At 42.1% G+C, this 17,440-nt stretch overlaps 2 protein-coding genes across 4 annotated transcripts; both read right to left on the bottom strand.

Moving 5' to 3' along the window:
* Positions 1-378: 378 nt before the first annotated feature.
* Positions 379-7,260, bottom strand: RBM43 (RNA binding motif protein 43). 3 transcript variants are annotated; one of them, XM_085227910.1, is made up of 4 exons: positions 7,101-7,260; positions 5,634-5,832; positions 5,071-5,165; positions 379-4,989 (listed from the first exon to the last, which is right to left on the bottom strand). In XM_085227910.1, exons 1-4 carry the CDS (start codon positions 7,101-7,103, stop codon positions 4,252-4,254), a joined length of 1,035 nt encoding a protein of 344 aa, XP_085084036.1. In that variant the 5' UTR covers positions 7,104-7,260; the 3' UTR covers positions 379-4,251. The 3 variants fall into 3 exon arrangements, with proteins under 3 accessions (XP_085084036.1, XP_010712285.2, XP_085084035.1); XM_010713983.4 differs by lacking the exon at positions 7,101-7,260 and adding an exon at positions 6,833-7,094; XM_085227909.1 differs by lacking the exon at positions 7,101-7,260 and adding an exon at positions 6,250-6,368.
* An 822-nt stretch (positions 7,261-8,082) lies between these two features.
* On the bottom strand, positions 8,083-17,416 carry NMI (N-myc and STAT interactor). Its single transcript, XM_019617297.3, has 10 exons — positions 17,278-17,416; positions 16,833-16,883; positions 15,319-15,396; positions 14,875-15,033; positions 13,118-13,225; positions 11,769-11,931; positions 11,192-11,298; positions 10,886-11,075; positions 10,106-10,212; positions 8,083-9,319 (listed from the first exon to the last, which is right to left on the bottom strand). The coding sequence occupies exons 2-10, from the start codon at positions 16,875-16,877 to the stop codon at positions 9,131-9,133; spliced, it is 1,146 nt and encodes a 381-aa protein (XP_019472842.2). The 5' UTR covers positions 16,878-16,883; positions 17,278-17,416; the 3' UTR covers positions 8,083-9,130.
* Positions 17,417-17,440: the final 24 nt, after the last annotated feature.

Here is a 17,440-nt window from a genome sequence, read left to right on the forward strand (position 1 = left end):
TCCTGAGGGCCGGATTGGAGCCAAGTGAGAGCCTCAGCGCCTCCGGATGCACAGAGTGCCGAGCTCATCTCCTCCTGTCCCGGTGGGAGTGCATCCCCATCCACCCCACACTGACTCACCAACCACCCCAGCTCGCCCCTGGCTGATGGCCATGGCATGCTTTCATCACAAGTGTCGTGCTTCTGGGTCTCCGGGGTGGCCAGACAGAGATGGACGAGGCTGACAGTTGTCTTGAAGAATCAGTCATTGAATTTTCGTACCTATATATATGTATTTAAGAAGATGTCTCCCTAAAGCAGCACTTCTTCCTTAAGAAAACGTCTTTCTGGCATTGCAGCCTTTCAATAGACATGACAGGTCTTTTGTAGTAGGTGTTGGTTTCTTTTTTTTTTTTTGAACAAATGCATAGAGGAAGTTTCAATGCGATTCAAACATTGCCAAGGCAGATTGGATGACAACAATTATACCTGCAAGAAAGATCTTCCAACATACCAACCGACCCCCTTCCCACATGTTTTGCAGGCACCTTTTACACTGCATTATTAGACGTGCAGGCACAATGGGGAGTAACAGAGGCTCTGTCCTCCCTCGGCCACACCACAGCTTTGCATCAGCGATGGCAAAAGCACTCCAGTAAATCATTCCCCCTCCGTCCGCCTCCCCCATCCCCTCAGGCCAGCAATGAGATTGCTTTTCCACCAAATTGTATAATATTTTCCTGCTAAGGGATGTCAAATCCTCTCTCTAGCACTCAGGTTTCCAGACAACAGAAAAAGGTAGTTACCCACTGACCACAGTGCAGTGCTGCTCTGCCAGGAACAGGGCTGATTCTGCTGGTTGTTGTGGCTGATTATTTTATTTTATTTTATTTTATTTTATTTTATTTTATTTTATTTTATTTTATCGTTAAGGCTTTGTCTTAATGTCAGTGGGAACTGTGCCTTCAGACAAAATCAGGCGTTGTATTTTTTTACTCCATGACTGTTACATATCCCCATCTGGTAAAGGGCAGCAAGCATCGGCACAGCAATAAGGACAAATATTTTGTTGAGGTCCCAGGAGTGAATTCTCTTTTCAAATTAAAAGTGCAAATCTGGTGCTGAGAATACTGAGTCAGCACTGATGGTTTAGATCTAGGAATTGCATCTAATATGCTTTCCCAGATATTTTGCAATATACACAAATATTAAATCCCTTTTCTATGTGGAGCTCAAGTTATAACACTGCTTTGCTTGCCATAAAAAGTGACTGTGAGAATAATAGCTGGCAAGCCTCCTACCAGACCTGACACCAGTCTGCTTTGCTGTATTTGTTTATGCGTCCACACTAAGGATAAAACCAGACTTTCTTTTTTTTGCTGAACATCTATTGTTTTTCACAGCAACTGCGTTATGATGGAAGGAAGGAATACGTGTTTCACTCACGAGGTTATTCTGCTGCAATGCCGTTTTTATCTTACAGCAAACATAGGTCTATCCTGGTGGACCACACTGCATGTTTTCACCTGCTGAAAAAGGTTGCTCTGTAGAGTTATATCTAAAAGAGCAGCTCAGGCAGCCACAGCACATACCACAGCCCCTTGGCTACCAGCACTGACACTGTGTGGGATGCTTGCTTTGAACCCTGCCCTTGCTGGGCCACAAGGAACCATCAGAGATGAGAAAAGTGAGATATTCCAAGGCAGTGCTGCTGCAAAGCCCACCTGAAATAGCAGCACAGAGATCCAGGAGCATAACAATAGATGGTGTGTGCTGGTCCACAATGGACTCACATCCCAATTTACTCTAAAGAAATGACATCAAGGTATGGGACCAGAGGAAGCAGATGAGAGACCCCAGGAAACAAGGCAGTGCTGGTGGCAGAGCACCTGGCGGCCTGAATGCTCAGCTGACAATGGGATGATGGACCAGTGAATCTGAAGAGGAGCTGTGACAACTGCTGTAAAACAGCAATAAAAGTTTTATTCAACTGCAGCCTTTAAAGGACTTTGAGGTTTTGACCTAAAACCCAGACAACCAGAAGTGAGCAGTACCTCTACCAGTGCTGCTGTCAAAATTGACTCAATGGATGTAGTTCAGCTTGACCCGCTGGTATTCTGACTGACATCAGTGCTGCTGGTTTATGAGCCCTAAGCATTTCTGCAAGTGCAAAGGAAACTCTAGGAACCAAAAAAAAAACCCAACACTGAGACTCTGCAGAAAGGAGAATGGAAGGTCAACACAGCCATTAGAAAAGAGAACTCATTTCATTAAATGTTTGACCTTCATGGAGAATTCTCTCCTTTATGAGGTTAAAAAACTTCCCATCCTTGCTTAAGCTCTGTGGGGAGCACTGAAAAAGGCCAAGGTTTGGTCAGTGGGGAGCAGGAGGGGCCCTAGCAGACCTGGCTCTGGGCACTCTGCCCTGCCCCCCTCCAGCCTCTGCATGTACTACTGCTACAGAGGAACCTGGCATAGATATAAGCCTTTAAGCACCCCTCCCTCCCAGTTCAGCACATCACTTCAGCTCGTCATCCTCCCACTTTGACAGTGTATTTTAAAACACAGCACTGGTACTAGTTTAACGACTTTTATCTTTCATTGGCATAACTGCAGTGGGTAATCAGTCACGACAAGAAAATGCCTTAAGCATGATGAGCTTCCAACTAAAAGTCTAGGAGTTGCTTAAAGAACACAAAGCATTTTGAAACTCATTTCTTTAATAGGATCATAAATTCAATTTCATAAGATTTTCTTGTGAAAGAACTAATGGTCTGTAAGTCTTAGCAATGTATTTCTGAACATTCTGAAATCACAAAACACACTTTCAACTTGGCTTTCTAAGAAGATCACAAAAGGGTGCATATTTGGACTAATAATGGATCTCCACGGAAAAGGTTTAACTTTAAAACACACGCTCTAAGCTGTCACGTTCCTGTGGACTGCCTTGATCCCCAATTTCAGTGAACGAGGCTGAAATTCTACAGTGAGCACCCCGTTTTAACTCATGGATCAGATGGAATTCTGTAGTGAGCACTCAGTTTTAACTCCAGGCACTTAACTCTAGAAGTGAAAGCAAAGGGCAAGGCAGACACAAGCAGGTAAGTCTAAACAGTAGACTTAAGAATGTTTTTTAAAACTATTTGCATACCTCAACCTATCAAAAACTTAAAATGTGTACAGCTGCTAACAAAAGAGATATTCAGTGTTCTAAAGCATTCAATTTAGAAAGTAATTAACACTAAGTCTTCATCAGGCTGTCCTATCCTTACAGGAGATGGCAGAAATCCCCGCAGTCTGAACCTCTGACAAGGTCTGGAAAACACAACTGGAAAGCATTAATAGGATAAAGGTGTTCCTGTTCTCAGTTACAACTACTAATTATTGCATTAACTAATCAGTTTTGCACAGAAAAAAAGGACTGCTCCTATCTGGTGTATCTATACCACTAGATGATTTAGACCAGAAAAACTATTCCTACATTGGGCCTAAGAACTGTATAAATAGAATATGATTTAAAAGTTCAAATGTGCCAAGATTTTCACATCAAAATGATGGATATACTTCCATGTCTAAATAACACGCTGTCCAGGGATGCTGCAGCTGCTGTTACTACTGGAAAAAAATCTGCTATCGCTCCTACAAAGACAAACTCAGTTTCTTCTCTCAGGAACTTCTGGTGCCAGCTTGTAAAGCCTTTTTCAGGACATGACAAGCCTACAGATTTATCAAACATTCCATCTTCTCAAGTACTAAAGTTCTATCTTTGTGCATCTCAACAAGAGCTTTCTTCTGCAGATAAGGGCAGCAGCAGCAAGCCACCAGTCCTACCTTCAGTGGTCATCTCCCTGCACAAAGAAACACATGAACTTCTGTGCAGGATTTCATACCAGGTTGGTTCACCCAGCTTTACAGTTACCATTTCTTATGCTAATGAAAAATCTTCAAAAATTCTTCTTTTCACATCATAAACTCCATGACAGCAAGACAGAGTGCATGTGGCCAGAATGCAGCAAATGAAAGGAAGAATGTGTCTCTGTTTGGACGGAAGAAGCTTCATTTCTTCCATCTTGAAGCTCACCAGAGATACAAAGATCATTTGTTTCTTGGTCTGAACTTTATTTGGTATCTGGGGAGGAATGGGCTTTTTCATCCTCATGTGCAGCATTCCCAGACTGTGTAGGAGAAATGAGGCAGACCTGAAGTGACACAAAGGTTGCACCAGAACAGCTCATTAGAACTGCACTGTGCAACAAACATGAGTGCTATCTTTCTACCTGTTTTGAAACAGGCTCTGAATTTTTTTGTTCACTTCTTGTGTAAATTCAAAAACTGCAGAAGAACTTCCTATCACATCAATATGAGTGTCATAAGGAATAACCAAAACATCCGGGTAGCGGGATTTTACACTTCCACACACCAATCTGTATTTCTTCTTATCTCTGGTGCTCCTCTCAAAGTTGATCCTTTCTTTACGTAAACTGTTATGAAGTTTTATAGACTGAGTTTCAATTTTCTCCTTGACTCTTAATACTTGTCCAGTATCAGGCTTGTTTCTGCCTTTCTGAAGATGCAGTGTAGTTACATCACCATCAGTGATGTCAGAAATCACAACATCGCTATCTGCGAGGAGTTCCTTGGCAAAGAAGCACTTCATATAGTGGTATATATCTGTGTCAAGAACAACCACTTGCTTTTCCCCTTCAGCATCATGAACAACATTATTCACCTCTCTGGTGAGTCTGTGTTTGTTCAGCCTCTTCTTTGGTCTCTGATGGGACTTACTTGCTTCATTTTTATCCTCTGAGAGGGATTTTGCTTTTAGTAAAAGAAAGTCTCTTAGCCATTTGATTGTTGGAAATGGCCCTTGAACAGAAATATGCCCGTTGGATTGCAAAGAACCAAAGCTCAAAGCTGTGCTCTTCATTTTAAGTTCTTGTATTAGATCCTCCAAAACAAATTTATCTTTGAAAACAGACATATCAAGGACAGCTGTGACAGAGCTGAAGACCTAGAATTGTGAGTGAGAGAAGTTAGCTAATGGTTAACATAGCTAAGGAAGCACAACTAGAATAAACTAAGGATAACTTACATTTTCACAGTAAGGGGTTACTTTCAGAGGATAGTATCTGGGCAGCCTCCTGTCCTCTAGTCGATGCTCATTCCTCTGTAGAACACTCTCTACAACTAAAGAGAAAGCCAGATTCACTTGTTTGGCAGTAGGATAATGTCTTATTGCTAGTCTGACAATACAACACTGTGTGGGTATTTTCCTCTTGATGCTTTCCCTAAAATTTCCATACATACACACAGGTGATCCAATTCTCTTGCCTAATATATTTGCATTAGTCAAAATGGTTCAGAGAGACAGAAGCCTGTCTCCTTAGAACAATAATTGTCAGAGATTTGTTCCCAAAGACCTGACTACAAAAATCACATTGTGCAGTGTTTGTTTCTAGAAACAAACAAAAGTTTGTGCAAAGTCTCCTCAGAGTCATTATTTCACTGAACAGAAATAAAATCCTACAACTCTGACTGACTAAAGGCACATAAAATCCTAATGCCACTAAGGAATTTATAATCATTTGTTTCAGAGTAAACATTCTAAGGCTAATTTCTGGGAGAACGTTTCCTATGGTATATTAGTGTGAATACCTTCTTGATCTTCAAAAGTTATATATGCAACTCCTTTTTCCCTTGTTGGATATTTCACTTCTTCCACATCTCCACCATTATTCTTTGCCTTTTGGAAATGAATCACCAGAATGTCACTCATGACATCATCGTTCAGAACACCATCTGGAACACCAGAGATGACAATGGTCCTTGCTGATTTAGCAGCCTGTCCCATGTCCTGTGCAGAAAGAAATGGCATGCTGTCAAAACAGTGACCTGCACAGAGGTTACCCAGAGCCACCATGGCTGCTGAACTGGCTCCCTTTTGTTCAGACAACCCGTTCCTTTCATAGATAACTAAGATTGCTTTATCAGATTCTGATTTCAATGAATGCCAGGTTCCCTCGGGCACCTTCACATTACCGTGCAATAAAACAAAGTGTCACTTACACACCCTCGGTATCCTCTTTTGTTAAAGCAGTAAAAATTAGAACTAAATTTAACAGCTTCCCAAATGAAAGGCCCAGTGTTACGCTGGTATGATTGTTTGCTCTAATATGCAAGATTTGAAGGAAATGGAAAATGTTAATTGCATGTACTGTTCAACAAGGACTCTCTTTTCAGAGTGCCAAGGTCAGCTTCAGACAGTTCTTACTTGTTAAATTCACGAGAGCTGGGATGAAGGGTTATGCTGTGACTCAGCTCTCTCCATTTACTCAGAGGACAACCTTGTTAAATTGGAAGAACATAATCCCAGCCATCTGAAACCTGCAGTGCATAAAATAACTACACACATGATTTTCATCAGAGCCAGACCTCCCATCGCTGCAAACATGAAACCCATCCTAAATAGGATTTGCATCTATGCCTTGTTAGGGAAAGCATCTTGTCTTTCCATTCCTGCTACATAAAAATAAACACTATTATTTCAGTGAAGATACAGAAAAACACCATGAACGATGGGACTCTGAGGAGATTTTGCAATGGTTTGTTGGCTTGGAATGAAGGAAAGGATGGAAGGAAACAATTCAGCATGTTTGTTGATCCAACAGTTGGCAACCCTGCCTGTGGCAGGGGGTTGGAACTCGATGATCCCTGGGGTCCCTTCCAACCCAAGCCATTCTGTGATCCTGTTTGCATGAGAAGTGTTCATGGCAACGAGCTGTCCCTAGCTCTGGAGTAACCACACAAGGACCGTCCTTCAGTCTGCGTTCTCCAGGCTTCTCTCTTCAGCTTACATCCTTCGTGCTCCTCTCAGGGCTCACATCTTCCACGTTTCTCTGACAGATGCTCTCCTGGCTCTGTGCTGCGCGGGTCACCGGGCACTCACGGAGCCCTCAGGACGCGCACGTTCTGCCCGGATCCAAACAGCGCAGCACGGCGGCACGCCTGAGGGGAAGAGGCTCCACAGGCCCTCGGCGGTGCCGCACAGCGCACCCTCCCACCCGCGGCGGTGACGGACCGCGCTGCCGCCGCCATGTTGCGCCCCCCGCGCCCCACACTTGCCATGGCGTCGTTGCCCAGAGGGAGGGGCACTGCGATTTCTGGGGCACCGCCCGCGTCTCGGCTGCCGATCGCCGGGCCCGGCCGGAGGGAAACGAAAGCGAAAGGTGAGGGCCGGACCGGGCACGGAGCCTGCTGGGGGACGCCGGGAGCGGAAGGAGGGCTCGGCCTGGGGGAGGACACGGGCGGAGCGGCGGGTTCCGCGTGGTTCTAAGTTGGAAAACGCTGAACTCAGCGCCGGGAGGAGCGGAACGCTGCACGAACCTCGGGAGCTCTGTTAAAATCTTTTGAGAGCCTTCTCGCTCCTCCCGCTCCGGGACACCACGGCAGAACGGTAACGCTTTCCTTTCCGCTGAGGCTGCGCTGCTCGCCGTTCCGCGGTGAGACGGGGTTGAAGTCCCTGGCAGGCTAAACCCAGCTTTTCCCCCTCTTTCCTTTCCTTTCCGACCGACGTCGTTCAGGGAAAGCACAGCCCCTCACGATCCCCGCTCGTTACCGTTCCCCGCTCCCACAGCCGAGCGGTGCTCCGTGCCGTTACACGCACCGAACGCCGAGCGGAGCTGCAGCCCCGCGCTCAGCCCGCCCAGCAGCACCTGAGGTGTCATAGAATCACAGAATGGCCTGGGTTGCAAAGGACCTCAATACTCATCCAGTTCCAACCCCCTGCTGTGTGCAGGGTCACCAACCAGCAGCCCAGGCTGCCCAGAGCCACATCCAGCCTGGCCTTGAATGCCTGCAGGGATGGGGCATCCACAGCCTCCTTGGGCAACCTGTTCCACTGCCTCACCACCCTCTGAGTGAAAAACTTCCTCCTAATATCCAACCTAAATCTCCCGTCTCAGTTTAAAACCATTCCCCCTTGTCCTGTCACTATCCACCCTCACAAACAGCCGTTCTCCCTCCTGTTTATACGCTCCCTTCCAATATTGGAAGGCCAAATATTGGATCACGGCAAAAAAAACACTCACTCATGGAGGAGAAATCCTCAGCTTTTGCATTTCTGTTTTATTCCAAAGCTCTTTCAGAGTCAGAACTGGAAACAAAAGGGGAAGTTTACATGCAAAAAAAAAAAATCTTCCCCTAAACTCTCTGTGCCTTTTTCCATATGGCCCCTTTTGCATCGCCTCCCAGAGCTGGCAGCCTGGCCAGGCACATGCCACCAAATAAATACCTCAGGCCTTGTGTGCACCATCAAGTTGTCTCTCCAGCTCAGCTCCAAAGCAACTTGTTTTAAACAATCATCTGATTTCACAACTGTAAGATGTTACATTGGAAAAACAAAGAAACAAAAATGCCAGTGTAGAAAAAAAAATGTTAAAAACAATATATCAAACTATTCACTCATCAGAAGCTCAGAACCATTTGGATTAGATGGTGGAGGAAGTACCAAAGCCAGAATCTTGACAGCTAAAAGCAGTATTAGTGATGTGTCTTTTTTCACGAGTTTCAAGTTCGTAAGTAAATCTGATAAGTGATATTTTTGCACTCTCCTTTCACAACCAGCATGTATATGTTGGATATAAATACGTATCACTACTGTTGTAGCTTTATCACCAATTCAATAATGTACCTTATGCAATTACATAATGGTTGCTTTCAAGTATTTGAGTTATGTCAGCACACACCAATAAAACCCCCAGATCTGTGGATTTGTGAAGGTGCTTTACACTAGGTTATGACTGGCTTCTGTAACAAAAACTGAAGATGGAATGGGTTAATAGGTTAAATCTATATAAAATGGACAAGATACAAAATCTGTGAATTTGCAAGAAGCAATCTTAGATTAAGTTACGTGTGCAGATGAAGGCTTTCTCCATGACTTTCATCAGGAACACCTGGAACACTAAGCATTAAGTTTTAATGAATCTCTGTTCAAAGTTTGTGCCATTAAACAAATCAGAAAGGTAGTTCCTCTTTTTCAATTTCTAAACATTAAGGCTCAATTATATGAGAACCACTGGTTTAACTTATCCCTCTGATGAAGCAAAAGCTCAGAACTTCTGAGAGAGATATGCAATTTTCTATATGGCATTCTAAGCATCCTCTTCAAAACAAACCCACACAGCTCCTTTTGATACATATTTGATATTCTCTGTTTCCCCACCACCATTACTAGGCTTCTGGAAATGAATTTCAATCATATCCTGCACACTTTCCTCATCATCTTCAGTCTCTTTAATTCCTTTCAGTAGAATGGTCTTCGTAGAAATACCAGAAAAGAGCTGTTGAGGAAAGAAAAACAAACTTGCGTTACACAGCAGCTGTTGCAGATACACCTAAAGGAGCTGAGATACTGGAAACAAGCATCTGTTGGGATCTTTGATTACATTTTGATTTTGGACAACGCACTACGATCTACAACTGAAGATAAAAGGAGTTTGGAACCCCATCACACACTGCACCCTCCAAAAATGCTGTCTCATAAATGCACGCACTCTAGTCAATGCTTTAATTATAAAGGCCTGATTATACACACAGCACTGACTTGATTACAAGCTACTCATACAAAGTCAAAGACAATTTCAGTGAGAATATCATGAGCAAGCAGACAAGCACCACAGGAAAACAAGTTATTATTTGGTCAAACGACTGAATGAAAAAATGAATCAGCAACTGTTCCACAGAACAACAAGGCACTCTGTTGAGATTATCAGCACAGCCTCTCATTAGGCCTGAAGAGGACAGTGCTTTGTGCCATGGAAGCATATTGTTCTGCTACTGTTAACCTGCTTCACAAACTGTTCTGTGTCTGCCTCCCGCCTGGCACAGATGTTATGGTATGTAATGATATAATCTGATCAACATAAGATACGCACGCCATATTTAATTTTATTTTTTTTCACAGTACAAAATATGAGACTACCAGCATGTTGCAGAGTCACACTGGTACTCAGTTTGTGAAACTTAGTATAGAAAACTTAGTCCTCAGAACTAAAAGTTCTGCCCATTTCTTGTGTTTCCTATGGATCTGATCTGCTTATGGAGTATCCTAAGCTAGAGTATTTTACCTGAAGCTTTTCCAAGTGTCCATCAGTGCTTGGGGACACAGAAAGCCTATGGCACCTTCCATTTACATAGAAGGGGTGTCTAGCACATCTCACAATGCTGGCTATTGCTGTCAGGGAGAATGAGAAAAAGAACAGTAATATAACCTGAAATGCATTCTGTACACGTATCAAAGAGCAGACTAGCCTTTCTTACTTGGATTTAGAAATAAACATATGATAGTGCATTTGCAGGTTCTTCATGTGCAATTTGAAAAAAAAAAAAAAAAACAAACAACAAACCTTTATTTGGCATTCCCAAAAAACAAAATCAGTAAATACCCACAAAAGCTTCTGAAACAAATCTAAAGCAGCTGTTCTAAATAGATGTGGCTCCACTAATCTCTGTAGAATTTCATGCACTTAAACCTACAGAATGCCTACAGTTGGGCAATCTGAATGCTTCTCTCAGTTCATTGCTATGGAGCAAGAGCTAAAAATCAAACATGTTCTCCTAATTTTCACAAGATAAGTGTCTAGCAATCCAAAGCGAAAAAGGATTTCTGACAAAGTTAAGAAAGAAACAAAGCGGGCAAGCTGCACATCAAGTCATGTTTGATCAAAAAGGAATGTGATGAATACTGCTTTATTCACAGATGTGTGGGTGAACCTACATCTTTTCCTGATCTATTTAATTCTCCTTGGGGAAGAATTAGCTGCATTCACTGGTTAAGTTAACTCAGAACATAAGGGAATGGACAACACAGCTTGTATATCCAGCTAACAAAACATTACATACAATACCTCCAGGTCTAGTGAATGTAATAACAGCTGTTCTGGACCTCTTGTCGTATTTTACATTTTCTACTTCTCCTCCTCCATGCTCAGATTTGTAGAAATTCAGCTCTAATTTGTCTCTCATCCATTCATCAGGAATTGGTAGCTCAGGGATTTCTGAAACATTGATCTTCTTTCCAGAAATGGTGACGTGGAGCTAAAGATATAATTTTTGTGTATTTTGTGATTGAGAACACACACAAAACCAAACCTAAAGCTTTTTAAGTACTGCAAGCGTGTATATCTTTATAATTTCGTATTTCAGTTGATTACCTCAAATTTGACTCCCATTCCAGCTGTAAAAGGCACCACTTTCACATCTGCTGTAGTTCCATCCAGGTTCACAGTATGCTTACCCATTTTTGTCAGTCTCTGGGCAACTAAGGAAAAATCACAAGGTTACAGGTAAGAAAAGCCTTGTTTAATCACTGTAACTTGACAATCTGTCAATCTCTTAAGCAAAATCTCTTTTTACTTTTTAACGGAGAAATAACTGACAGGCAACCATACCCCACTGCCCACAGCTTCAGGCATATCTGCTTCTATTCAATCTCACAGCAATAGGCAACAGCTAAAACACCATATTATCTTTAGAATAAAAGATACTGTCAAAAGATGCTCTCACTGTATGAAATATTAATACTAAACTTTTGGTATTTTAGTTCAAAAATCCACAAGTAAGAACACATCACTACCAGCTGTAGACAATGCCTGCTAAGGTTGTTAGACTTTAGCTGAAATAATCAGACGCTACCTTTGCATCTACAATATACATGCATAATGGAGTCAGCCATCATGGTAATGAAATACATCAGAGACATTAATTTTATACTTAAAATATGCATCATACCTTCTTCATCTTCCAAAGTAAGCAGTGCTTGGTTTTGGTTCAGTTTGAATGGGATTCTTGTTGTTACAGAAAAAACGCAGCGGGTATTCGTATCTGGAAAGTCACCCTCTGTGTCTTCCATGTGAGTGAACTGCACTTTCATTTCTGCCACCTTTTTTTTAATCTAATATTTTAGAATCAAGATGGAGAATAAACTTTATGTAATTTATTTCATAACAGAAAAATAAATAGTATGGTCTTGCCTAGAAGTGCCATATATATATATGTCTAAAGGTTAAGAGTTGTGCAGATTGAAGTCATAGCTGGTAACAGAGGTACAACTTGAAGTCATAGCTGGTAACAGAGGTATAACTCTGCTAACTATATTGACTTGCTGCAGATGTCTATTCCTGGGATTTTTGTCCATTACTTTAGTTTTTCTCAATTCTCTCCTTTGATTAACTTTGAACGTGTGCTCGACCCTACAGGAGAAAAATTCAGTTGAAGTCTAAGGTGTTCCAATCTGTAAAATTAAAATACTTTTGCTAAGTAAAATCTGCAAAATGCAAGTATCAGAGTCATCACACTATCGTGTGTTTTTACTTACTTGCATTATTGTTCTACAGCAGTGGTGAATCTGTTAATAAATTGCCTTGCATATCACCACTGTAGTAAAACAGAAGTATTTTATAATGAGGATAGGTTAAAGTACTCATGAAAACATTGGCTAGGGAAACCTACTTTCATAGATACCAGGGAGTTTCAGATGTCTCTCTTTCCCCTTTTGCAATTGTTTCAAAATAAAAGGAAAATACTGTTTGCCCCCAAGACAAAACAGCCAGAGCAATAAGAGCATTTCTGCAACCTATCTTCAAAACTAGCATCTTATCTAGGAGCTTGTTTTCTTTCTGTTCTCACTACTGCCGAAGGACACATTCTTTCTGCCATCCTCTCACCCAAGAAATATTAAATGCAAGCACTTGAAAAATGCAATACTGTGTGCATTTTTTACTCCAACGTCTTCCACTTAATTATTTTCTGCTTTTCTTCTCATGTCACTGGTATCTCACACACACTATTTGTTTCCACATCCTTAGTCTTCACATTATCTTGCCAAGTAAAGTAAGAAAATAAAATATCTAGCTGTACTTTATACTGACATCAGTTGAGGTTTAAATGCTAAACCAGGCTGGATGTGGCTCTGGGCAGCCTGGTCTGCTGGTTGGCAACCCTGCACATAGCAGGGTGAGCACTGTGGTCCTTTTCAACCCAGGCCATTCTATGATTCCAAACAGCTGACCTCAACAGACTAGAATTGACCAAAAATGTGTCCTTCTAAAATAATAACTGTAAAATATTGCAAGCATTACCTTACCATCCTGTGAAAGCGCTGAACAACATTCTGCAAGCTCTTCTTTGAGCTTCTCAATCTCTCTCTTCAGCTCAGCATTCTCTTGGTTTAGCATACAAAGTTCTGTCTACAGCCCAAAAATATTAAATGCAACATTAAACACATAGAAGATAAAAGTAGAAGATAAAAGTTTGTTTCAGCAAAGTCTGTAGACATTAGAAAGCGTTTCAGCTTTGTAATATTACAACGAAAGCCACGCATGAGGCATTTTTCCATAACTATCTGCAAGGCAAATCCACTCACCAAGGAGCAGTTTTGATCAAAGCAAATTACAGTAAGATTTTTCAAACAGAGCGTTCGTGTTTCCAAGCACATAGCGTGTGCAATAAATCACCAGTTCCGACCTCAGAACCTACATCAACACAAACACTTCATCTTTTGTACCATGTGATCTCAACAGCTCTTATTCCCAGTTCTGAAAAGTTTACCAGGTGAAGACATTTTAGCAGGTAAGGGCACACTAAGGCCCATCTAACTAAATCCAGCATTTCCCAGACAGGGAACAAAGTATTGAGAGATGAAAACATTGCAGATGTAGCGAGTTCCATCCACATGCAACTGGAAGAGATTTCCCTTAATGTCATGAAGCACCTGAGACATTTATACCAGCACCCATCAGCTGAAGGTGATATGAAACAGAAGCCTGATGATGATAATGACATCTGTCTATAAAGTCCAAACATTTAGGACTTGAGAGACAAAAGCAACTTTCAGAGAATCACACACCAACTTATGCACCAATGAGTGCAGCATCATCTGCACCCAGGTAAAGTTATTTGCATGCATGAGATACTTCACACAAATAAAACACAGAAGTAGCTGTGCCTCAGAACACTGATCACCACTGATGAGAGGAAGCAATTGAAGGAAGAAGGATTTCTCCATGAACCCAAAATTAGTGTGAAGGGCCCAGAATGATCGTAAGGAGCAATGGAAGCAGAAACAACACGTTTGAGCAGAGCCAAAGCTGTAACAGAACTCTGTATGCAAGGTGAAACAGCTGAATTTCATGGCCATGTTATCCTCTGTTTTTATTCTCCCTGCAAGTAAATATTTCCTGGTAAAATAAAGACAAGTCCTGTTCATTTTATTTTTTAATGCTTAACCTATTAACTATATTTTAATAGCTTGCAATATGGAAGCATAATTTACTCATCAGTGGCTCTCAGGCTAAACAAAATGACATTGAAACCAGCTCCTTTACAGCCCATAGAAAATTCTGTTGCTGAAACAGACGACAACACAGCACTTTGAGGTAATGAGACAATTTGTTCCAGAAAGAAGAGCCATCTTCAGACCAGTTCTGGCCCTTGCCAAGCTTACTGTCACTTAAGAAATGCCAATCCCTTGGGTGCTGTAACCTTGTCTAGGAGGTGCTGGGATTTAACGAAGCAATGGAAGCAACCCATTCAATCCCATTCAATTCTATCTTCATCACACAAAGCTGAAATATATCAGTTAGAGGAGAATCTTGGAAGACTGGTTTTTGTCTTCGTTTTCCACGTAAGATCAGTCTCAGTTTCTCATTACTGTAAGACTTATTTGATTGCACCAGTTCTTTTTCTGCCACTGAAAAACCCTGTTTCAAATATTAGTCCTACAGTCTGCAAACTGGTAAAGCTATTTCAACTGGAATGGAAACTCTTATCTTTTCTAACTAGTACTTCCCTCACAATTCCAGAAATAATGACAGCCATGAGTAAGCCTTCTCCATACCTCATAGACGGCCTTAGACATGTCACTTTCTTTATTAAGTTCCTCTTGAGCATCCTTTAGCTCTGTCAGCTCCTGCTGTATTTTCACATATTCTTCTTCAGCAATTAATTTGCTAAGTTGAAGGTCAGCTTTTGTTTTCTCAGCTTGTTTAAGTCTTTCCTGGATGGTAAAAAGACTTTTAGATTTTCTATCTCCACAAGAACAAACAAAACTCTTTACACCTACTTAGTTTTAATGCTTTGGATAAATATTTTTCTTAGACATGCAAGTGTAGCCACCCCTGAGATTAGCATAGGCATATAGCATTAAAGGAGAGAGAGCATGTTAGACAGACATCTCTTATGATGGGGGGAAGAGTGGATTTAGATATAGAAGGATGAACTAATGCTCTTCCAAGTGTCTTTCATCTAATTTCCATGATTCCACACACTTTACAGAACTTGCCTTCCATTTCTCCAGTTCTTGTTTAAGACTTTCCATCTCATCTTTTGATGTGTCAGAAGGGTCAGGGTTTATCACATGCTGTAAAGAAAAGGCACACTGAGTTTTATTTCCCAATTAGAGAATAATCAAAGTACTTCATAATTAAATGTTCCTAGTATCTGCATGCCAGGGGATAGCATATACCATTGTTTTTTAATTCAAAAACTTAGTCCAAATCAATGAACCACTTTCATGGCTGGACAGGACTAAAATCTAAGAAAACAGAAACTGGTCAGTGCTCATTATTTTCTAACTATCCAACTGGAAGCATTCACAGGCTAATTAATAAACCATAAAAGCAAGTGGTCTCCATGTTCTTCTGCTGAGAACTGAGCACCTCAAACCCACACAGGTTTGTCCATAGGCTTTCTCAGCAGCTCCTCTAAGAGGATGCATAAAGCCTGAAGAGAAATAAACTACAGAATGGGAGGTTTCCAAGCTCAGTTAGATAAGGAATGGTAACATCAGGCAAGAGAAAGGCAATAAAGGAATTTCAGACTGTAAGTATGTCAGGGCAGAAGTTCACAAGCACAGGGAAACAGCAACTGGATAAAGCCCAAGAAGAGAGAAAATCTCTGTTCTGTTTTGTTTCTATGACTGCAGTATTCTGCAAGGGAAAAAAAAAAAAAATCCAAAGAGACCTACTGAAGCAATCCCTCCCTTTTACTTAAGATTACATAAAACTTGAATGTGATCCATGAAAGTCAGGCTTGGAAAAGGCCTGTTGGATTATCTAGTTAATTCTCTTGATAATTCTGGGTTTTTCCTAAAAACAATAACATATAAAATATTTTTTTTTCAACTACTTTGTTCAGTTTCAAAGTCCTGTTAAGCAACAGGGAAATCCCCATCTGCGTATAACTGAAAACCAGAAAATATTCCTTCACTCGTGGGAGTGAGCACAGGAAAGCAGAATGATGCACATGCTGCAGCTGGAAGCTGATAAGAAAGGATGCCCATTTGGTATGGAAAATGGTGTAAGGCAGCAATTTTCAACCTGAGAGTTAAAACAAAAAAACAAAAAAACAAACAGGAAAACACAAGAAATCCAAAGGAAAGTTTCATCCAAACTGCCTCCCACACTGCAAGAACTGGGTTAAGAGAAGCACCAGGAGAAAGGAAACCCCCTAAGAAACCTCCATGGAAGCAAACAGCAGATGAAGCAGGACGAGAAAATTCTAACAGAATTGGTAATGCAGATGATTTGGGATGGGACTCTTCTATGGAGACAGAAAGCAGTCAGGAAAGGAAGCACAGGGCCAGGCCCTGCTGCAGGGCAAGGTGCAGAGGTGTCATACTGGGCAACGTCACCTGGAAGTGAAGGTGTGATTAAAGGAGTGGATGAGGAACGTCCCAAGTACTGAGGGATGGAAGGGGGTGGGACAGGGATTTCAGAAGCACTGTCCCAGCAGTCCAAACTCAAATCTTCACTCAGAGAAACTGTTACCAAATACAGAACATCAGGAAATACTTACAAAACCATTATCTTCCAATGAATGCAGTGGGCTTGATAAATCCATTGGAACCTGAGGGGAAAAAAAAATTACAAAGTTATGTCTTTTAGCTCTATTTGTGGCAAACAGTTCAGAATGGAATACCATATGATGATTCAACATTTACTAAAAAAGGGAATTAGATGCAACAATGATAAATATAGGGTACGTGAAGCCTCCTTCCCTACTACACAGGAAAGCCAGAGACGTGAAGAACTGTGTATCGCACAACTGAACACCTCAGCTCTGAAACGCGGGTAGTGGCCTTTCTGCCATGTGTGCAGCGTCTGTAACGCGCAGCCCTGGAGGTGCCCGAGGCCACGGCTGGGCTATGAGCAGCCTGACCGGGTGGGGGCAGCCAGCCCAGGGTAGGGGTGGCGCTGGGGGTCCCTTCCAAGCTGAGCCCCCCGGCCCCAAGCAGCGGTACCTGCGGAGCTCCCGTCGCAATGCCTCTCCCTGCCCCCTTCCCTCCCGCGGCCGCCGGCTTCTGCTTTCGCTTTCCCTCCCGCTGGAGGAGGAGCCGGAGGTTCTCCAGCTGCCGCGGGCCGTTGTGTCACCGCTCCTCTTCCTCGAAATCACGTGAAGGAAGG

The sequence above is a fragment of the Meleagris gallopavo genome, chromosome 7 (assembly GCF_905368555.1).
Source record: "Meleagris gallopavo chromosome 7, MGAL_WU_HG_1.1, whole genome shotgun sequence".
In the NCBI taxonomy this organism is placed as follows: Eukaryota; Metazoa; Chordata; class Aves; order Galliformes; family Phasianidae; genus Meleagris; species Meleagris gallopavo.